Source organism: Erpetoichthys calabaricus, chromosome 2 (assembly GCF_900747795.2).
Source record: "Erpetoichthys calabaricus chromosome 2, fErpCal1.3, whole genome shotgun sequence".
Lineage (NCBI taxonomy): Eukaryota > Metazoa > Chordata > Cladistia > Polypteriformes > Polypteridae > Erpetoichthys > Erpetoichthys calabaricus.
Window position 1 is genome coordinate 308,571,445 of NC_041395.2, and position 24,569 is coordinate 308,596,013.

Sequence of the window (24,569 nt, forward strand, 5' to 3'; positions counted from 1 at the left end):
GCCAAACAGAAATCAAATGTGAAACAAGTCAACAGTTGACCAGCTAAATTGGGGCTTCAAACTCCAACTAATTTCACTCCAACCAGTTTCTTAATGAGAAGCCAATTATTGCTGTTAATTAAACTCGTTATTTAATTCTATGGCTTGTTGCTGCTCTTATTCTGACACAACAGACGTTTCCATAACTGTTGATTTTCTGTTTTTTCTAAGAACATTGCCAAAATGTTTAGGTGACCTGACAGATCAACCTTACTGAGACCTTCACCTTTCTTTATTTTCAGATATTGTGTTATGGGCACGGGTGAGCTGGTCATGTGGCACCTTGTTTTGTGTCTCATTATTGTTTGCTAATTAAAGAAAATGAAACAACTAAGAGGCCTGAATCAAGTTAATTAAAATTAAGGCAAAAGAAGTTAATTAGCAGCAAAAACTAATGAATAAGATGGTTAGAATAAAAACCTGCAGCCACTGCGGCCCTCCAGTACTGGAGTTTGCCACCCCTGAAGCAGAGAAATGACATAAAATGATTATAGCTAATCGTAGTGCTCCCTGGAAAAAGCAGAAGTTACAATGCATTACCTTCATTTTCAGACTTTTTTTTTTTTTTCTATTTAGAAGACTTATTGTTTTGCTCATTGTCAAACATGTGCGCTTAGGGAACAACTTACAGGGTTAGATGATGACAATGTTACCTTGGACCAACTATCGGCACTAAGTAATAACATCACCTGTTCTTCTTTCCCCTCTGCAGAAAGGAAGATTGATGTGCCACCACCTATGACGTCACTTCTGGGGTCAGCCCATCTGTGTACGCCTCTTCCTCCCAGAAACCACCATAAATGAAACCACCACCATCTTGGGGCAGACTTGCCCAACACAACAGGACTAGTCTCGACTTTTTTGTTAACACGCGTTTTCTTTAGCACCTTTTGTGCTCTTTATAATATACAGGGTTTGCCACTAGGTGCCCCAGACACTTTTTGAGTTTCTTTGTGTTTTATTACATTTATTTATTCTCATATAATACTGTTCATGATGATCCTAGTTAAAATCTGCAAATTTAAAAAACAACATAGAAAACATAATAAAATATCTTTAGACTTTACAAATTCTTAATTTCAAGAAAAAATAGCAGATTGTCTTGGGATGTGATTATAATGTTACTAGAAAAAAAGTTTTTTTTTTATCCCAATCTCGTGAAGGTATAAGGGAAAAAATGAAATTCATACTTCTTGGGATTTCATTTAAAAAATCTATAAAAAAAAAGGTGGTATTGCATGATTTTAGTTACTGTAATTGTTACCATGATGTTGAAATAATAAAAAAGTGCAAAAAACGCTGTGCTTCGAACTGTGAGTGAGTACCACCCTCTATCAGAAGGCCTCAGAAGCTTGCATAGTGGTTGTCCGTTGTTCTGATCACCTCACTTTCACATTCCAGAATACTAAGGACTTGTTGCATGGCTGCTTCACTAATATTGGAATTGTAGCTTTGTCTCACACATGAGAAAATATGATTGAAATGGCAGCCTTTCTCAGCATCTGTAAATAAGAGCAGAGTAGTTTAGATAGCAGAGTGCAACCTCACATTTATGTTTTATTAAAAGTAAAGAATTTATTTTAGAGTGACTCAAACTAAAGCAGCAATAAAAAAAAAAAATACTTAACTGATATATATACAGTTGTGCTTGAAAGTTTGTGAACCCTTTAGAATTTTCTATATTTCTGCATAAATACAACCTAAAACAGCATCAGATTTTCGCTCAAGTCCTAAAAGTAGATAAAGAGAAACCAGTTAAACAAATGACACAAAAATATTATACTTGGTCATTTATTTATTAAGGAAAATGATTGAATATTACATATTTTTGAGTGGCAAATGTATGTGAACCTCTCACTAGGCCTCTCTCACATTGGCTAATGTTCATGTTCACGAGTCCACCATCAGGAGAACACTGAACAACAATGGTGTGCATGGCAGGGTTGCAAGGAGAAAGCCACTGCTCTCCAAAACAAACATTGCTGCTCGTCTGCAGTTTGCTAAAGATTATGTGGACAAATCAGAAGGCTATTGGAAGAATGTTTTGTGGACGGATGAGACCAAGAATAGAACTTTTTGGTTTAAATGAAAAGCGTTATGTTTGGAGAAAAGAAAACACTGCATTCCAGCATTAAGAACCTTATCCCATCTGTGAAACATGGTGGTGGTGGTAGTATCATGGTTTGGGCCTGTTTTGCAGCATCTGGGCCAGGACGGCTTGCCTTCATTGATGGAACAATGAATTCTGAATTATATCAGAGAATTCTAAAGGAAAATGTCAGGACATCTGTCCATAAACTAAATCTCAAGAGAAGGTGGGTCATGCAGCAAGACAATGACCCTAAGCACACAAGTCGTTCTACCAAAGAATGGTTAAAGAAGAATAAAGTTAATGTTTTGGAATGGCCAAGTCAAAGTCCTGACCTTAATCCAATCGAAATGTTGTGGAAGGACCTGAAGCAAGCAGTTAATGTGAGGAAACCCACCAACAGCCCAGAGTTGAAGCTGTTCTGTACGGAGGAATGGGCTAAAATTCCTCCAAGCCGGTGTGCAGGACTGATCAACAGTTACCGGAAACGTTTAGTAGCAGTTATTGCTGCAAAGGGGGGAGTCACATCAGATACTGAAAGCAAAGGTTCACATACTTTTGCCACTCACAAATATGTAATATTCAATCATTTTCCTTAATAAATAAATGACCAAGTATAATATTTTTGTCTCATTTGTTTAATTGGTTTCTCTTTATCTACTTTTAGGACCTGAGTGATAATCTGATGATGTTTTAGGTCATATTTATGCAGAAATATAGAAAACCCTAAAGGGTTCACAAACTTTCAAGCACAACTGTATGTATATGTCATTTTTGCCTACCAATACTCAATAACCCATAATGAAAAAGTGAATTGATTTGCAAATTTATCAAAAATCAACAACTGAAATCTCTCATTTATACAAGTATTCAGACCCTTTTCTGTGGCACTCCAAATTGTGTTCAGATGCATCCTGTTTTATCCTTGGGATGTGTCTAGTACTTGATTGGAGCTCACCTATGGCAAACTGAATTGACTGGACTTCATTTAGAAAGGCACATACTTGTGTTTATAAGGACCCACAATTCACACATGACTGGACAACAGCATAGCTGTGAAGTCCAATGAACTCTGTGGAATCTGTGATAAAACTGTGTTGTGGCATAGATTAGGGAAAGGGTACAAGAGCACCTGTGGCCTCAATAATTGTGAAATGACGGAAGTTTAGAACCACAAGGACTCTTCCTAAAGTTATCCATCTGGTAAAACTTAAAGTAACTGGCCAAGAAGAGCCTTGGCCAGGGAGATAAACCTAATGTTCACTCTAACAGACCTTCTGAAGTCCTCTGCTGAAACGGAATAACCTTTCAGAATATGACCATCTCAGCAAAACTCCATCAATAAGGTGTTTATGATAGAGTGGACAGATTGAAGACACTCTAAATTAAGGGCCTATGATAGCTTGGAGTTTGCCAAATGGCATTTAAAGGATTCTGAAGGAATGAAAACAAAAGATTCTCAGGTGTAATGAGACAAAAACTGAACTCTTTGGGAAGAACTCCAAGCACTATCTCTGGTGAAGACCAGGCACTGCTCATCACCTGCCTAATACCATACCTAGAGTGAAGCATCAAGGTGGCAGCGTCATGCTGTGGGGTGTTTATCAGTGGCAAGGACAGGGAGGCTGTTCACAACTGAGGGAAGGATAAATGCAGCCAAATACAGAGAGGTCCTTGAAGAAAACCTGTTACAGTCATACTAGGACAACAGTTCACCTTTCGGCATGACACAGAACTGAAACATGGAGTCATGACAATGGTGGAGTGGCTTCAGGACACGTCTGTCACTGTCCTTGAGTGGCCCAGCCAAAGCCCATACTTAAACCCCAGAGAACATCTGTGGAGAGATCCTAAGATGGCATTTACAGACACAGCATACATTCTAACAGAGCCTGAGAGGATGTACCAGGAAGAATGGGATAAACTGCCAAAATCTAGATTCTGGAGACTTACCCAAGAAGACTCAAAGGGAGAATTGTTGGCAAAGGGGCTTCTCCAAAATGCTAAATTAAACATCTAAATATTTCTATGAATGAGAGATTTAAATTTTTCATTATTAATAAATTTGTAAACCTTTCTATAAATATGTTTAGACTTTTTCATTTTGGGTGAATACGTGAATATTGATCGGAAATAATTGCAAATTTATCAATTTAGAATTAAATCTACAATACAGTAATGCCACTTGAAAGTGAAGGGGTCTGAATACTTCCTGAATCTACTGTATATATGATAAAAAATTACAGTTAGGACTGTGGACTCTTAAGGGGCATTTATGAGCTCTCTCCCTAAACCAAACAAGGACTAGGGAGTTCAAAGTACTTTAAAAAAACAAAAAAAAGCATTTTATTAATAAGGGAAAGAAATTTACAGAGGCAGTAAAATTAAACAACAAAGGGAAAGTAAAGAATAAACTTAAACTTCACATCTTGTGTATTGCTAAATTTATTGGCTCGGTTTATTATAATCCACAAACCTAAACAATATACCTACAGTAGGTCTGTAAAGGATTCACCCCGTCTACACCATGGGGATTCTGGCTGCATGCGTAAGACTTCTTTTCTATTCACACACTTCCCCCGGTACACCCTTGCCTCTCTTCCTCCCATCAGAAAAGCTCCTGCCTCTGACTGTACTTCAGACTCCAAACTTATCGGAATAGTGGGAATGTGGCTGATTTATACAGCAAGCAGAGCCTACTTTTGGGGTATCCTCAAAAACTACTGTGTTGACACATTGGCCTGCAGAGTTCTTCTTGGTATGCTCCAGTGCTTCTGCACTTCTAAGCCCCATTCACCATTTAATGGGACAGGCATAACCTGAGCGGACCTTCAAGAATCGTAGTAATAAGGGACTCCCCTTTCCCATGCTACACTTTAGCATATTTGGGGCCTTCATTCCATCTGATTGTCAGTGTTCCATTCGGCAAAGCCTGTTACCATGAAGGTCCTGTCACATTACGTGACTGTTCCAGGAATTATAAGTCGTAGGCTGCACATAACTGTAGTGAGTATGAGGCAGTTGTGGCATGCTGCTGTTTGTGTAGTTTGACATACCCAGTGACTTAATCCAGCCCATATGCAACTCCCCCTGATTTTGTCTTAAGCCATAGTGGTAGGCTCTGTGTGCATGAAAGCTGACAACCAATGAGTGCTAATCTGGAAGTACAATGCATATAATGCAGTGACAAGGAATAAGAAACTTGGGTGTTTTGGACTTGGAAGACTGAGGAGAGACTCGTCTGTCTGATGTTGCCTGTTTTATGTAACATAACAGAATGGAAAAATAAGGGGAAAAAAGGACAGAGGCTGAACTCATTGTACCTGTAAAACCTTTATGTGGTCACTAGCTGAAAAACGAATGAGCATGTGATACTTTGGAAATGTGAAATATTTAATTTGACAATCCCTGTGGTTTGTATTCATGAAATATGACATGCTCAGGTGATGAGATCAGCAGCCGAAGAAATTGTGTAATGTGACATCAGCTTTAAATCCTGGGGCTGTAAACACTTTTAAAGGATCCCTTCCTAGCTCTATTGTGATGGTTAACCATTCCATTGCAAAGGATTGTTGTTCTCCTTCTATTATTAGAACTTTGTATGGTCTCATACGTGTCCGATAGTGTATTCCAGTTACTACCGGTCTTGCAGCTACAGGGATTAATTAGTGACAAACCATTAGGTCCTAATCACAAGTGTTATTTACAATAAAAAGTACCATATCCTTAACCATCACAGATTGTTACAAAAACTTCTTCTTGTACGTCAAATGACAAAATAATTGCAGCTGCCACCCCCAAATGACTCAATGCACAAAGCAAACTAAAGCAACTGCAAATAAAGCCTGCAGCTGACTAATAAAAAGGCATAGTCATTGTTAGTTTCAAGAATAGCTCAAAAAAGGAACACCACTTACATTTCTCCTTTTTAGAGTCCTCCTTAATTATTTGCTTTGTTAGCTTACATAGCTCCTTATCCTGTTCGGTTACCTTTAGTAAAAAAATAAAAAAGATAGATTCAAAGAAAACATCAACCTACTTTGCATTTATTGTATACACAATGAGAACATGGTTTGATCCTTTCACTGTGGCATAAATACTTACTTTGTAAGGCGAATGCTTTGGTTTGAAAGGCACTGAAAAAGTTACTGATTAAACATTAATCAAACTACAAAGAATTCAACCGAAAACGTCAGTGCACATCAGCACCTACACCCAGTATAGCTGATTTGACACTGGGAAGTTTGTAATGTTAGAAAATTCATAAAATAGCAGCAGCACATATCTGTCATGAACGTTCACCATGTGTTGAAATTTTCTTCACTGTTACCGAAAAATTTTAATCCCGCTTCATTAATCACTGACTCATGTTCAGAGTCACTGTGAGTTAGTCATGTACTGTACAAAGTCATTAATATGAGCTGAAGCAAGTAACATCTAACTGACAAATAAGAACAGGCCGTTAACAATAACTAAGCATAAAAAAATATTTTCTCCAGTCCACTTGATCACATATTAACCTTTATGAATAATTATTTTGTAGAAAAAAGAATGACTCATGTAAGTGTTGCCTTGACATGCAGCTGTGGTTCAATGAGCCCAGCCCACCCTTCTATTCATTTATGTAATGCAAACCTTTTATCACATTTATTTTTTTACCTGAAAAATCTCTTCTGGAAAACAAAATTTCTGGAAGACCAGACCCGACTCCTGCAACATCTGAACAGCTTGCCTAAACAGACTGTGCACCTGTTTAGAGACTAAGCCCCCAGCTGCGGTGTTCTAAAAATATAAATATTTAATTAGAGACACAGTACATAGGATGGATAACTTTGATTTTGCAAAAAGCAAAAAAGAAGTACGCATTTCAAAGATTTTTTTTTGTTTAACTTTTTTGAAATATTGTAGTCTTTTCTGCAGTTGTACATCAGTGATAGATAGATAGATAGATAGATAGATAGATAGATAGATAGATAGATAGATAGATAGATACTTTACTAATCCCAAGGGGAAATTCACTGCAGAAATGACGGCACAGGGAATCTACAAGACCGGTTATTCCAGGTTGCAGCGGCAGCAGGCTAAGCAGATCAGTTCATGACCTCCATGTCCCCAGCTACAGATTCCACCTCTTTTTGGGCAATTCCCAAGCATTCCCAAACCAGCTGATATAATCCCTCCTGCTTGTTCTGGGTCTGACGCAGGGTCTCCACCTAGTGATATGTGCCCAGAACAGCTCAAGCAGGAGCTTCCTGGGGGGACATCTTTATAACATACTCTATTCACCTCAACTTGTGGATTTGGAAATCTCATATGTCTGTGTCCCACAGTATGTGTTGTAGGAGGTGCTGTGTAAAGATGGGGTAGCGGGCTGCTTTTGTGTGTTATTCATTTCCTACACAAATGCAGTGGGAGTTGTCTGTGAATAATAGGCGTTAAGTCAAACTCATTCACTGTGGATGTCAAAATCCATCAAGACTGTATCTTGTCACAACTCTTGTTTGTGGTTTCATGGACAGGATATTAGGGCACCAGGGAGGATGTGCGGTTGTCCAGTTGGGGAGGCTAGGGGTAGCATCACTGGTTTATGCATATGATGCTGTCATCGTTGTCTCGCCTGACTGTGACCTTCGGCACATACTTGAGTAATTTGCTGTTGAGTGTGAAATGGAAGGGATGAGGATCAGCACCTCCAAGTATCAGTTTATAAAAGTGAATTGCTCACTGTAGGTAATGATAATAATATTCAATTTATTTATATAGCATCTTTCACATGCTCAAGGATCTTAGAGGGTGAGGGAGACTGCCCTTAAGCAGGGGAGTTTAGGTATCTCAGGATCTTGTTCACGAGTGATGGAAAATGAGAATTATTAAAAAACTGTCTATATCTACTGAAGTATGTGATTTGGTTTGAATATTATGAAAGGTACTACATAAAGCAGATACTGGCTGAAATGTGTGCATTAATGGCCCCATTTTCACACTTGGAATTTCTTTCCAATTCATGGAGATACAAACTCAAAACAAACTGAAGTCAGCCTTATTTTGTAAGGCCCACCTCCCTAAGCACGGGATCACACTCCATGCCTGAAAGTGAGGCCTGTATAGTTTTAATATTATGTATCGCCATGGTAAAGGCACCTACCAGGCTGCTTGGTTGGGGTTACGACTAACAATATAATTGTAAATGGTATAGGCGGTAATCCATGGCTCTAGGCTCTGGTGTATGGCTCAGTTTCTTTTTTTGCTGAAGGTTGGGCCACTTTGAGACCTCATTTGGGCAGAACCATGTAATTTCTGTTTGGAAACCTGATGTTTTTGTCATTGTGTTCTATACTGGGAATCTCCCGAGAATCTGAAAAGCATCCTTGGGACTTGGACTACCACTTGCCAAGTATCCACCCATCCATGATCAAACAGGGTGGCAGAAACCAGTCTATTCTGACAATATTAAATGGAAGGCTGGAACCTCGTCTAAAGAGGACACTAATTTACACATATACCCAGTCAAACCAGCCTGATTTAGTTAGAGTTGGTAATTCATTTCACAAAGATGCCTTGGGAATGTGGGAGAAAAACCACCTAGACACAGAAATAATGCGTAAAAAAACACACAGGCAGGAATCCCAGCCCAGGATTCCTAACCCTAACCTCAGTGCCACTATGCCATCTTTCAAAACAGAACATTTTAAAAGTACGTGTATCAGAAGACAAGTTTAAAGACATAATCTACTGAAAATGGATATTCATATAATTTTATGGCAAAATCCTGGATGTTACACCATTTTAAATGTGTGGAGGTGTGGGTATGTCACCTCTACAAAGGCTTTGGAAACCTGAAATGCTTTACATACGTAGGACTAGTGTCACGATGCAAACCCTGAGGTGCTATGCAATGAGCAATCACTGTCTTTCTGCTGAGGCTGGGCAAAGCAAAAAGTCACAAATTGGTCCTCTTTCTTGTAGAGCGGGCACAAAAGTATAAAATTTAAGAAAGAAGACTATTGTTACCTTTCATAAATAAGCAGTATGTAGCACCAGTTCCTTCACGGATTACAATCAGCTCTCTACTTCATTGCAAACAAGCTACAGATCACTGCCAGAAACGTTTTGTGAGACCAACTTGATTGAAAAAATGGTCTCCTCTCCTTTCTGAAATGTACGTTCTTAATACACATTGCATAAAATAACTACTAAGTCTGAGTCTTAAGATGGAAATTCAAATTAGACAAAAACAAGACTGTGAGTTTGTAATGAAACAGACTGCAGTGCAAACTTGTAATTTGCAGAGTGGGCACAGCATATCACTGAGTAACTTGTGACAACATTTATGTAACCACATATAATACAACTGGCAGCTTTGAAAGCTGTGGCTCAAAATGGCAGTACATTTTTAAACCAACATACAGTATGTAGCATGAAGATAAATAAAATAACTGCATGCATTCCTGCACTTAGTGCATATGGCCCATTGATCATAATAAATTAAGCAGTTACACAAACTACAAATTGACTTCTGCGTCCTGCTAACAACAAGCTGAAAGAGCAAATATGTGTTTTGATTTAGCAATATTTATATAACCTTTTTAATAAATATTTACTGGATTGTCTTCTCAATTATAATATGATTGGGTACACAAATAACGGTTCTACATACCACATTTTTAATAATGTCACTAGGATCAAAACATTGTGACTGTAGACAGTCCATTGAAACTATATTTCTTGCCCTTTTTTAAAATGTAATATATACTGAGTACATTTCTTTGTAACAATCATACTGTACATATCTCAAGATTGGAATTAGCTACAACAAAATTTTTACTACAGTCTGAAGTTAAGCAAAATGACATCTTTTACTGGCTAACTAGAAAGATTACAATGTGAAAATTTTCAAGGCAACTCAAGCCCCTTCTTCAGGCAAGATGTAATGCATATTGTAATCTTTCTAGTTAGCTAATAAAGGGTGTCATTTTGTTTAACTTCTGACTACATCCATAATGACTAACACGGTACTAAAGTCTGAATAATTCATTTTTAAGAAACTACCAAACTACCACAATTTGGAAAAAAAAAATGTGTTGTTTTTTCAAGACAAGTAGGTAGGGAGAAGCTAACTGGCAGCTAGAAGTACCACAAGGGAGCAACACAGATGCAGAGTGGGAGAGGAGTAAGGAGCACAGATATCCACACTTCTCCTAGTGCACCAGATATCACTTTTCTGGATTGCTAACATCACAAGAAAAGTTACACCAAGTGAACACTTTATTAAGTATATCTACTTAATAGTTGTTGTGCAATGGCCAGGTTTTTCAATGGCTTGTAGTTATTTGCTGTTTTATTGTATTTTTTTATGTTTTAATTATTATTTTTCATATTTTTATGCTATTCCTTTTTAGTTGGTTTATTTAATATTTATGTGCTGTGGCTTTAACTGTAACTCCATTGTCTGTACTTTGTGGGTTGAACATCAGGAGACAGGGCCACCCCTAACATCATTGCTGTTGGATCCTCCCTCTGCCTTTATATTTGGCCTGAGAAAGGAACTCAGTAGTGGATCATTGAGTTTGTGTAGGAGTTTCCAAGTATTGTCTTTCTTGTTATTTTCTTCCTTTTTTTATTCATTATTTCTTTGTGGACGTGTTGCATCAAGCCAGAGATTTTAAGAATTCCTCTCTTTTATAAGGCATTTTTTGTATTTTGAATTTTTAAAGCCAGATACCCATTTTTTTTTTTTTGGCTAGTGTAGGATACATCCTGCAGTTAGCCGTTGGGGGAGGGCAGGAGACTTGGGCGAGCCTTTTCTGGACAGGCTAGTGAAGTTCATGGCCTGCTTTGTGTAGCTTTTTGTATACCTCACACCCTTTCTCCATGTTTCTGTCACCAGATCATAATAGTAGTAAAATGGTTTCCAATTTGCCGTTAAGAAAAAGCTCAATTGTATATGAGAATGGACTCAACAATGTGTGAAATGTGTGCCAGAGCAACACTGGCCTATATCAGCTTTAATCTTTGTAAAGGACAGCTGGGTCCCATGCCAGGCAGCGACGCCCCTGCTGCATCTGTTCCGGGGGAGCAGCCATGGACACTTCAATACCTCCCCCGGGACGCTTGGTGGCAGCCTCCCTGGCGGACGATGATACCCCAACCTGGCGCATGGCTCCATGGGAGATGGGAGTCCTCCACAGCCTGGTTGGGGGCTCGGATGGCCGCTAGGGGGAGCTGCATGGAGTTTGCAGCCCGGCTGGTTGAATCTGCAGCCCCACCCGGAAATGCAATTAGGACCATGTGGTCAAGCACCTGGAACGCTTCCGGGTGGGGTATAAAAAGGGCCAGCCACCACCACTCGGGAGAGCCAGAGTCGGGAGGAGGAGGACTAAGCCTGAGGAGGAGTGGTGGTAAAGGAAGACAAGAGAAGAGTGTTGTGGTTAGATTGTGAGTGTTTTGGGACTGTGTTGGGCCTGTGGGACACGGGGAAGGCATGCCCCAAGAGTTCTATTTAAGTACGTGCCTCTGCGTCAGTCTGTGCTGGGTCAGGCGCTATATAGCGTCTTTATTACATCTTGTAGCTATTGCAAATTAGCTACTGATTAAGTGATCACTTCAAAATCTTGATTCCTTCCATCCCAATAATGCTCAACTCTATACAAATAACATCCACCATTGCATTAACTTTTAATATGCAAGAATTTACATGACCTCTGCCTTCTTTACTTTTCCTAATTTTTGTTAACTTTCTAAACATTCATGTTTCTAAACCAGCAAACAGTTAATAACATGATACAAATAACAAGGGAGCCATCATCCAAGTGCTGACTTTGTACCATAAATTACTTCATACTGGAACCCAAAAAAATAAAACACCTTTTTGAACAGGAAGCATGTGTTTCTAATTACTCTGCCACTCAGAGGGAACGATGCCAAGGAGACCAGAACATCCAGATACAAAATATTAGCTGAATATAACTAAACTCAAATGAGGGCTAAACACAAGTAAACACAATGCAGAAAATAAAGAGGATAAAACAACAAACCTCTTGTCCATGTAGGTCTAACTATTCAGTTGTCAATGATTGTCTACTGGGTGAAATGGCTCATCCACTCAGAAGTACTCAAAATGCACTCTGCTTCTTGGCTTTGACTCCTTGACTCTCTCCTTCTGCAGGCCTTCTATTAGCCTTCCTTCCTATTGCCACAAGTTCCCTCCAAGCCCAAAGCTCACTAAACTCCAAGCACTCAAGTCAATTTAAAACCTCATCCAAGGGTCAACTATGGTCAAATTCCAAAAGAACTTTCAGGATCAGGAGCAGCCCTAGTTTTACAACAAAGACATCAGACTAGAACTAACTCAAGAAGATCCAGGCGCCCCTAAATTCCCGAGTCTTTAATTACCCATATCTGCAGTAAATTGTAGCCCCTGACTGTCTATCCTTTTAAATAGGTAATGTATTCCCTGGAGTTACTGCTTGGGACCAAGTGCTGATGTTTGCTAGCCAGATCCAATATTTTTTTTTTTTGGTGAGTCTCATATCTTAAATGTCTGTTAAGTTATGTGCCTTTTAGCATTCTAAGGGAATATAATATTCTATCCTGGGCTACATCTTTTATTTCTCCTTACTATCCCTGCTCAAATCCCTTTCAGAATATTTTGCTAGAGTTACAGTGCTGACCATCCCCTAGATGTGCCCTCCTTCCCACAGTGGCATAATGGTATGTGTAATTGTTGCCACTTTATCTGTCTATCTATTTATCTATCTATTCAGCTATCCTTTCCTTCCGTCACTCCCTTCTTTGGACCTGATCCCATCCAGTTGTCACCTTTTTCTGATTACAATCCTCAAGTCTGCCTGTTAATCCATAACACCAAAGAAGTAAAAATGCTACATTTAAGCAGCAATGCTAAATAAAAAGGAAAGCTGTTAATGTAATTGTATATTTGCTTTAAGACAAAGCATACCATGCCATTTTCTATGCCCACTTAATCCTGAGTACAGTCACGGGGGGCTGGAGCAAGTCTACCTTCAGGGTGTACACACACAATACGACCAATTTAGGGTCTCCAATCCACCTATCCTGCATGTCTTTGGACTGTGGGAGGAAACCACAGCACCTGAAGGAAACCCACACAGACACAGGGAGAAACATTCCCACTCCACTCAGGGACAACCTGGGAGGACAACCCTGGTCTCCTTACTGCGAGGCAGCAGTGCTACCACAGTGCCACCCAAAAATTTAAATACTACTAATATTTTAAAGACTGATCAAAATGGGTAATAATTGTGCCTTAATGAATATTCGACTTTGAAATCTGCAAGTTATCAAATATAAATATTACCGGCTCTAATTTACATAAGTCTAGAGTAAACAACTGTATGCAGACCTGAGGGTTAACAGGAAGGCTAGCCAGTTTTACCAAAGATTCAACAGTTTCTAGGTCTTTAAGAGAGAAAGTGTGCACTTTTGTCTCCTGCAAAAATTCTTTCAGCTTCTCTGTTAGCTGTCCCACCAGGCCAGTCAATGAAAGATATTCTTTCCTGCAGAAGAGATTAAATGTGAAATTGGGAACATCTCATTACTGTACACATGCATACAGTAGTAAAATGTTTTCTGCACTTACTTGTCTGAACTGATAAAAGCATTTTGGAAGGGTTTGTCATAAAAATGTCGATAGAGCTGGGGGACTTCTAACATCCAAGAAATTTGGTGAGCAAATGTTGGGTCTTCCACTTTATCTATGTGTCATCAAAAAAGAAAACATGATTTTTGGAAAATCCTTATCCTTTTCAATCTTCTAAGGAAAACGTAATGTAGACAGTACTTAAATGTATAAAAGTTTACTCCACCATCTAAAAACAAAACCAGTATAGAACCAATTATTGGAAAGAGATTTCAAATACTGCCTATCATACGTAGTACACATCAAAATACAGAGAACTGATGCTTGGCTGAAAATCTACACTAGAGGACAGATGACCCAGAGGTGCCTTTCCTCAGAGAGAATGTGAAGCTTGACAGGGCTGACAGATGGTCAGAACACCTCTGATCTAGTAAAGAGAGGCACAGGGTCTTAAGTCAGAAGTAGGACCATATATCCCTGTAAAACCTTGAGCTTCAGAGGAGTAACAGACGTTTGGTCATTACTCTCCAACTAGTAAGATGTCACTGTCCCAAAGAGAACAAATGGGGCCATTTTGTCCTTTTAAACCATGCAAGCAGGAAGATAACTAAACAACCTGGAAATTTAAGGCAGTAGAAAGCTCAGATATGCAGCAATCTTTGTGACCACCAAACTGCACTGTAGTTTCCCCCCAAGTGTTTAAATAGCTGATACTGAAAACGTATTCTCGGTTTAACCAGAAGACAGCCCACTTTGGAGTTAAAATCTGCCTACAGCAAAAAGTCCTTTGAGAGATGTAGTGAACTATGGCAATTTCTTACTGGCCAGAAAATGACAAGAGGTAAAGACTACTTTGGTTGCAAGCTGAGAGAAGCAAGCAAGACAGATCTTTGTGTGGTATTCTCCTATTGTGCAACTCTCCCTTCTGATTAGATCGAGAAAGTGGCCAAAACCACCATGCAGCCTCTCCTTTTACCAACCAATCTACATTTCTAACGTCCAACCATGAGCTGTGCCCAAAAGAATAAGACTTGGAGTAGAAGCAGAGGAAAACAGCTTCTCAGCTTTAAAAGGGTAAACAGTTTAACAATCCAGAAGCAACATGGAAGACAGACATTGTAAGACATGCTTTGAGCATCTAGTCAGGAAGCTCATGTACCCCTTGCAATGAAGGAGTCTCAGGTATGACACAGTAGGATGAGACCCAATTCCAGAACTAGGACACTTCTTTTATCTGCCTTGAGACAAAACCAGGGAAGAAATGCAGAAAAATGTTAGGGATAATGGTTTTGTCTGCACTGCTCTGATTTTTACTACTTCTAACAGTGGATGGAAAATGACTGGGACAAATATCACCAAGGTGAAAGGGAGCATCATGGATCATGAATAGTTAATATTTTCTACAAGGTAATCTTACTTGATTACACTTCAAAGCACACCAAAATTAATTTTATGTAGCGATATTTCTGTGTATATTCAATAAATAGGCACAGAAATACTTTGGTCAAACAAATAAAAATACAAGACTACATAATAAATAATGACTGCATCATAATAATGCAATAGACGTGTATGTCATAAATGCAAAAATAATTCTTTGTACGTAATTTGTTGATTTTCTGAAGTTGTTCAGTTGAACAGAAAAAAAATCTTGGTCAAAATAAATGAAGAGTTGTACATGTTATTTTCCTTACAATAAGTACAGGCGATAATTTCTCGTTGCTGTCTTGAATTCTTTATGTGACCTCTGACTCTGATCACATCACCAATTTCAAGGCAGGACTGCCGCTGTACCACCTGCTGCAATTTCCTCATCTGATCGGCCACATTAAATGCCGCTGTTGTGGGATATGAAATATTTGCTATGAGAGATAAACAAAAAGTATATTATAATGTGTTTTTTCATTTGCCCGTTTGTTTTTCCAAACAGCATTAAGAATCCAAATCATGCAGCTGTTTAATTCTGGTTTGTATATCTACAGTGACCTTTTCTTTACTCCATGTCTTTTAAGAATAAAACATACTCAATAAAATAGTCATGTTTCTGATAATCAGTTAACTGATAAAAGAGATCCAACCAAATAGAAAAAGTTGCCTGACGTTTTGCATTGTGTAATTGTGGAAAAATGGACAACCTCTTCAGAGAATTTTTCAAAGCAATTTGCTTGGTCTTGGTTTCCTTCTAGATTGTTGTAATATCTTAAAACTTTGTACATATATAATCAAGTAGGATTCCATTTCTTAAGGATTATCTTAATTGAATATGTATTTTTTATAAAAATAAAATATTAGATAAATTACTAATTTAAATGCTTAATCACAAAAATAACTGTTTGGATGGAGAATGTTTCCATGCTCAACTAAACTGGGTCAAATATAGTTTCTCCTTTTTGTTCTTTCTATTTTGTTATTTTGAATTAGGACAGTCATACATCACTTTTTTCTTTCTTTCATTAATAGTATAATGGCTCAGCAAGTAATTTGGTTCCTTCGCAGATACAGACCCTAATTCAATTACTCCACAGATAGTTGCGTGGCTCTTCCATTTGGGGCTCTGCAATCTGTTATGTTATAGCCAGGATTTATTATCTGGCTTATGTCTACATTTCCTTTTTATTGTTAGTATTTATGTATTATGTACTTAAGTGTGTATATTTTCCTTGTGTGTTGTGCGTGAAACCCCATGAGGCAGGGAGAGTCTAATGTTACTGCCATCAGCCTTTATATTTGAGGCTGGGAAGTTGGTTATTCACTGATTCAATTAAAGATGAAGAGTGCATTCATTGTGGGTATTGGTTCTCTGGTTTTTAGATTTATTTTTTTCTGTCTTTAGTTTTTGGCTCTTGGGTTTCATATTGGAACTAATTTGCCCTGGGTTACAATTTTAGGCAAAGCATTTTCTGCCCTTTTTGTTAATTTCAAATAAATGTATTTATTTATAATGATTTTTGAACTGGACTTGTTCCTCAAGCCAGAGGTTTGACTGGTCCTCTTCCTTGTGGGGCATATTTGGTGTTATTTAGAACATTTAAAAATATACTTTGAACTTTAAATATAAAGGGCCCCATTTTAGGCTTGTGTTGTCCAAATTGTGCCCTTTGAGTTTTGGGGTCAGGCTGCCTGAAGTAGGGAATCTCTGGACAATCCTGTGAAGGTCCTGGCATGTTTGTGGGTTTTTCTGGAAGCCTAATCCTCTTTTTTGCTAATTTGTGTGCACTGTTCATAATACTACTACTTGCCATTGGTTAACAGACCCACTAAGGTTAAGAGTAGATGTGTATCAGCTGTTGCTGGGACAAGTTCTGACTACCCATGACACTGTACTGCATAATTCTGAACAGCACTTTCTGTAAAATTTCTTTCATTGTTTAATAATTATTCCTGTAGGATGGACTTTAATGTTAGCTAGTTTTCTTGACTACAAAATGGAAAATTAATTTTCCATCAAACCTGTTCACTCTGTTACAGGGTTGTACGGACCATGACCAATACTGACAGGATCAAGATCAAGGTAGGAAGAAACACTGAACGGGATACCAGCCCAACGTAGAATGCACTCACTCATATACCTAAACCAAATACTGGGTCAATTTAGAGGCACAAACAAACTAGCCTAAAAAGCTTATCTTTATGACATGGGAAGAAACTCGAATATTCATAGAGAATCCCCTCAGACAGAGAGAGAGAACATACTACCTTTACACAGGCAGTGGCAGCATCTGAAATAAAACTTAAGCCCTTAAGGCTATTATCTCTAAAATATTTGTCGTGTAAAGTTAATGAGTAAATATGTTGCATATCTATTTGTCCTTGGGATTGAATTATGGTGTTCTCAAAGAAAGGAATGATAGAAAATTTAATTTTCTTTGTGCTTAAAAGATGAAAAAAAGAAACAATTGGAAAAAAGTAATCACAAAATAAAATTTCACTAAAGTGGCTATGAAATGTGATACTGTTGAAGAAAACTGAACGGTCCATGTAGAAAGAAAGAGCATCATCACCCACATACTGATAATCAATAACAATCACCTTCTTTTTCAGATATGCATTTAATTACTCACTTTGTACAATATTTGCTTATAAAGAATATTTTTTGCACAAATAATGTATTTTATCATAACATTTCACTGGGTAATTATCAATTATACAAATAATTCAATTTGAGTAATTTGAATTAATACATAGTGAAAACATAAAAAGCTATTTGACGTACCTGATCTCTACATGAGGATTTTATAAATACCGATTAAAAACTGAATTTTGAATTATTTTTCTTTCATATTTCAGATATTTTGACAGTGGATTAAAGAAATGCAGTCTCTGGAGGTTTGGTGTATGTACAGCTTAATATCTAACTATCACCCTCTGGTATAATATTTAAATATTCAAAATAAAAGAAATTATGATACAGGAAATATGAAGTAATAGGAAGAGGAGACTTTATCCAGTCTGCAGTAGTAGCCGGTATTTCAAGACCCTATGAATGACTTTCTTACTGCTACTAACCCTGTCAAACCTGAAACATAAACTCTGCTCTTCACAGTAGAAACTGAGACTTACTTTTTTTACCACTGTTAAGCTGTGCTTGAAGCAGTTGTGCTGCGAGGTGCCTGTCACACAAGCTGGTAGCCCTCAGAAACTTGTCTTCTGATTGGGTTGTAACTTTGGGCCTGCCAAATCTCTTCCTATAAGAGCTTCTTCCAGTTGCCTTTGGATTCTGTAGGACACCACTGTACTCACTGACACTTTGCTTCTTTTTTTTTTTTTTTTTTACAATTTCTCTAAATGAAAGGCCCACACCTCTAAGGGTAGTAATGTTCTGTCTCATGTCATTTGTTAATTGTTATTTTTTTTGCCATTATCACTGGAATATTGTCCAAGCAGTACTTCAGAGGGTGTAGTAACGCAGTCTGCTCCAGCTCTGCTTTAAGATAGACAGAGGGTTTTTAAGTAATCAACATAAGTTGACACACCTGTGCAAATTGTTTGCTTTAATTTGCATGGCTTCATTTACTTTAACTACTGCAAAACATCTGAAGCTTGTAACCTATTAGCTGTTCCCTGAAGAAGACCCATTTGTAATATTCAAAAATTTCCTTTTTTTCAGTTTTTGCTAACCTAACCTTTTGACCATTAGTGTACGTCCTGATTTTGATTTTTCTGAGTCAGAAACATCACTTTAAAAGACCAAAGGACCTGCACATTTCATCTCAGTATTACAGTATTATGCAAAAACTAGGCAATTAGACATTGGCAGGCTATGCTGGACTGAATGGCCTATTCTCACCTAAACTACTTAAAGTACTTCACATTTTAGCAAGAAAAAGCTAATTTAAACTTGCGCTAAAAATAATATTTTGTCAAGAGAATACTAATTTAAAATGAAACCGTTTTTCATCTAAAATATGCTGTCTTAGCTTTCTTCAGAAAACAGGGTCAGTAACTTTGACTTTATTCTCTGAGCAAGTTTTTCCTGCGTCTGTATATATGTGTATATTTGGGGTTAAAAATAAGCACTCTCAATCCACAAGGCTGCCTGCTTTTCCTTAATAATCTTATAGTTTACAAATGTTGCCTACAAGATTTTATAACTTATGTTTGTCATTCATTACCTTCCAATGTTTTATGCTTGGCTTTGATTAACATGAATACATTTTTTAATAAAATGCGCAATCTTAAAAGGAATGATTGTTCATTTGTAACAAAATTAAATAAAAGCAATAACTAACTCACATGTACTTGGTTTTGTGTACTCTTTCCAGAACGTGTTCTTCCAGCAGACACAATTGATGACTCCAGTGCTGTCATCCACTGCAGGTATTACAATAAAAAAAACTATCAAATGTCATTGCAGAATGAAGTTTTACAAAAAGAGTAAAGTGCTATGAGTGTGCAGCAAATGTATGTATAATGGCTATAGAAATATTTAACCCCTTCAACAGTTCACTTTTTGTGTCATAGTATAAAATATTAATGTATTTAATTAATGTTGTTGCCATCGATTACTGTAAAAATTTGTAAGACACATTGTAAACAGAATCCTATAGATCTTTGAAAAGGAAAAACAGAAAATGTCTAATTTCAAAAATATTTGTTTCCATTACAATGAAATACCTAAACAAGTCACATTATTAGCTGAAAAGAATCTTCTTGTGAGCAACGAAGATATTTTCCACCCAATAAGATTTAACAGACCCCACTCTGAGAAGTCCAACTCTTAATTAGTACAGCTCAAAAAATAATTTAAAAAGTCAATTGCATATTAAAGCAAATCTGGGATAATAGTATAAAAAAGTAATAATCGATAAAACAAAGACTCGGAAAAAGAAAAATGGTACAAGTGCAAATGTGCATAGTAAAAGAAATTCCACAACATTTTGTATCTAAGTAAGTGAGAAGTACATCTGGGATGCTACCAAGATGAAGTTTAGGAACTCTAAAGTTCCTACAGAAGGGAGAATTTGTATATGTCAACAGTTGCTTGGTTGCTTATTAAAAATTACATTTTTTGTAAAGGCCTTTAAGTATAGAGCAACCAAGCTCTAGTATTGACTACCTGCTAATATTAAAATGTCCATCAATCAATCTTCTCTTACTAGATATGTTGCTTAGGCTGTCCGTATTGCTTTTTAGTAACTGACAATTGTTTAATTAGCTGTGATTCAGTCTTTCAGGGGGCTCATGTATAAATGGTGTGTACGCATAGAAATGTTGCATATGAATGTTTCCACGCTCAAATCGCAATGTATAAAACCTAAACTTGGCGTAAAGCCACGCACATTTCCACGGTACCTCATACCCTGGTGCACGCAAGTTCTCCGCTCGGTTTTGCAGACTGGTGGCACCCAGCGTTAAAGCAGTGCTACTGTTCCTGTGTGGTTACCCTTTCTTTCTTAGATCCACATTCCTGATGCGGCTTTATAAATACACTGAAACTAACTGCATATTGTTTATTAGTGTAATGCATCTGATTGTAATTAACCTGTAACAATATAATGTCCAGGGAATACCCATAGTATTCCAAATACCATAACTGCTTTAGCATTGTTACTCTCACTGCACCTTCTTTTTCTTCTTTCAGCTGCTCCCGTTAAGGGTTGCCACAGAGGATCATCTTCTTCCATATTACTCTCAAAGCACCACTCGGAGTATTTATATCACTGTATCTGAGTTTGGAATCACAGCAGCAGCTGATCGGAAAGACGATTATCGGTATACAGCATCACGCACATGCTGCCTCAGCCACAGCAAAACGCTTCAGAGCCTTTCCTGTACTGACCTCGCGGTTCAGAAACAGTTTCATCTCAAGAACTTTAAACGCACTCAATCAGTCCATCAAGTGCTCCTTGTAGAATTGTTTGTACTTATAATTACAATTACCTCACTGTAAACTTGCACTAGTTAAATATTGCACAACCTGCGCCAGTTTATAAAGTGCATCTTTACATATGATGACAATATCATTTTTAAGATGAAATGCAGCAAAATATGTTGATTATATTATACAGATAAAACTTTAACTTCATTTAAATAATCTATATTGTTAATAATTAAACATGTGAGGACACAGTGCCGCATCGCTAGCCAATTCACGGATTGTTCCTACCTCATGCTGTATTCTTGCTGGGCTGGCGTGACACTGGAAGGATAGATGGATAGAATAATTAAATACGTACTATGAAGATATTTCAATGTTCCTTAAACGTTCTGAAGAATCGTCATTCTAAGCTTACAGATGGCTTAACGTCTATTACAGAGCTGATCGTGTGGCGATTAGGTATTTGGAGAAAGAAAAGTAAGGACAGGAATTAGTACGTTTGAAAGAGACAGCACTGCTGCAATACATTATTTCATCGAAGGTCACATATGGCGCAGCAAGCATCTTGCGTGAGACATGAACAATCACTGCGTCACCGTGTTCTTATATTTAATAACATACTTTCATTCCTATCATCATGAAAAAGATATCATGTATATATCTCAGTATTTTAATTATTCAGAGAGCTGTAATTTCACGAATGTAATGGATTCTGTGTCCTGTCGGAGGAAGAGAAAGCCTGGAAGCACGTAGTGATTCACAGACATACAGCATATATAAGATCAAACACAAAACAAGGCATTTAACGTGCTACTTTAGTTATGATGGGATTTGAGAAACTACTAAATTAAACGATTTTAAGATGAAGTTTATGATGTTCTACTTTAATGACAAAATAAACTACGTGATTAAAGTGGAAATTTCGAAATTAAAGTTGACATTTTGAGCTTTTTTCTGCACTGTGTGCCTATTTTTTTTCTCTGTACCCTAATAAGCTTTCATATGACACTGAGACGGTGGGCTACGACTCACCTTTTCACGGCGACTTTGATATGTGACAACTTCTTTTTTATTTCAGGCACTGTGCGACTTTGTGAACTTGAGCTTTCATGTTTCTCCGACACTATATGTCATATGATCAACTTCCTTTTGTTGATTATATCACTGTTTAAACCAACGAATAGTAAGTTTTTCCTTGCCTCCACTTGGTATACGCGGAAATTCTTCTATTTTCCCCCATGCTTTTCCCATAACACTGAGCTTAAGGGCTACTTATATTGATCTGCATATTCAAAGAGGCATAATTCTGGGAGGAGTTGGGGTGGGGCAGCAGGCACATGCACGTGCGTTACTTTCACGCTGTTTGGGATTTCTGTAGCGGAAGAACGTGGAAGTTAGCAAACGCACAGATTTATTCATCTTGATTTTTATGTGCATACGCACATTCCCACTTTTGTGCTTACGCCATGTTACAGTGTGAGTTCTACGCACGGCGTTATACATGAGGCCCCAGGTGTCTAGTGATTCCACTTACTGTATACCTTGATAAGGCTACATCGGCTGGCATTAGAACACGTACTTGCAGTGCATGTGTCATAACAACACTTGCTTCCACCATAGTGTACTGCTGAAATACCTATTGGGAACTGGGTGACTTGTTAGTTGAAGGCAGAAAAAGCAGCACAGACTGGAACAGAGTTTACCTTGTCTTTACCATCTAGCTGTAGCTTAATATACTCATACATCTATATTGCCTTCCTAATACTGTTTAAGTGTATAAAAACTTAACTTGCTTTTAAAAAGTATTAGAATTTGACTAGTAATAAGTTGCTAATCACGGTGCTAAAGAATGGTGACATGCAGAAATTTTACTGTACAGTACTGTACATGTGACAATAAGCTTGCCCTTGAACTTCAATAGATTTCAATATATATATCTCTTATATATATTTCTCTTCTGGTTTATCACCAAATCTCTCCAGTATACGCTAACACTTCTACCTCTCCAGGATATGGACAGTTGTATGTTTTTGACACAGCACAAGCTGCTGAAGTACGCTTACAAAATAAAGCAAACTCTGCAAGCAGCGAAAATGTACTTCTCCAGCTAGATTCCATGCTCAAAACCATCAACCGCTTCGCTAAATCATACAAACACATGCATGAAATCGCTCAGTCCAATCCAAGAGTCCGAAAGGGACATTTGCATCTATCCCATAGGCAACTCCTGTAAACAGATTTCCACGCTTAATATGAATTGCGATCCTATGGTTTACCCACTTTTATTCCCTTATGGAGACATTGGTTGGCACAAAGATTTACAACATGTTCCAGATAAAAGAACCGCCAAGCGAATAAGGCTTACTCAATGCCAATTTTACGCGTACAGATTAGCAATGAGGAATAATACATTTAGTATTTTGCACTCCAGCGGCAAACTATTCCAACAGTTCGTTGTAGATGCGTATGTTAGAATAGAGGGCACGCGTCTCAACTATCTCAGATTACATCAACAAGACCTGCGCGTGGAACTATTAGACGCACTGCAAGCAAACGCTGAAAATAACAACGTACGTGTAGGCAAAATTATCATATTACCGTCCACATTTCCAGGAAGTCCAAGATCCATCCATACATGCAACAAAACCGTCAGGATGCCATGGCCATAGTACGTAAATTCGGAAAGCTGGATTTATTTATCACTTTCACATGTAATCCTGCATGACCGGAAATTCTACATGCACACTGCATCTTTCAAGAAGTATTTATTTCTTCTTGATTTCTGAATTCCTTTCTCACTGTTTTCTGTTCCTATTCTTACACGGCGGGCGTCAGCTAGTGTATATATTTCAATGTACATATTTCATTACGTTTTTCTCTTTTCATTAAAGTGTAATGCATTTGTCTGGACTTGCAAAAGGAAGTGAGAAAGCTGAGAATCATTTGGGGGTAAATACTTTTTTATAGTCACTATAACATTTCATACTTAAACAAATCAAACTGTGTTACCCCCATAAGAAAAGAAGTCTTCTCGTTCTCTCTTGTGGACAACTGTTCCCAAAATGTCTACTTTAGTTACTGGATGAGTTTTATAAAAGAAAATGCCTGAAAAGATAAAGCATTATTTTAAGCACTGCAAATTACATAGATCTGTGAAAACAAATACACACAGCCCATAGCTATCTGAAATCTCCATTCATCATTTATAAGGAAGGATTCTAACAAAACAAGCATAGGGTCCATAACTGTGATATCATTGCTGACAGCAAGTTGACGTTTCTTGAAAAATATCCACATGGACATTGGAAGCATGTGATCCTCTTTCACTGTGACCTCAGTATAATACGTTCATCTAAGGATCCATCTGTTGAACAAAGTCTTGTCTCATCCTCAGCCTTACTGTACATTTAGAAATAATAATCACATTATGCATTTTGTAAACTATTACATAACTATTTATATTAAATTATAACTTGTTCTTGTTTTTAATTACCTTAAAGGTTAAA

At 37.6% G+C, this 24,569-nt stretch overlaps 1 protein-coding gene across 1 annotated transcript in view; it reads right to left on the minus strand.

The window, feature by feature from the left end:
* Positions 1–1,249: 1,249 nt before the first annotated feature.
* stn1 (STN1 subunit of CST complex) overlaps positions 1,250–24,569 on the minus strand; it is a 41,487-nt gene continuing 18,167 nt past the window's right edge. Inside the window, exons 3-10 of the mRNA XM_028795868.2 lie at positions 24,073–24,168; positions 19,479–19,556; positions 15,440–15,607; positions 13,746–13,860; positions 13,509–13,662; positions 6,788–6,910; positions 6,046–6,118; positions 1,250–1,541 (exon numbers count right to left, since the gene is read on the minus strand). Coding sequence (XP_028651701.2) covers positions 1,384–1,541; positions 6,046–6,118; positions 6,788–6,910; positions 13,509–13,662; positions 13,746–13,860; positions 15,440–15,607; positions 19,479–19,556; positions 24,073–24,168 — 965 coding nt within the window. The 3' untranslated portion in view covers positions 1,250–1,383. The remainder of the gene's footprint in view (positions 1,542–6,045; positions 6,119–6,787; positions 6,911–13,508; positions 13,663–13,745; positions 13,861–15,439; positions 15,608–19,478; positions 19,557–24,072; positions 24,169–24,569) is intronic.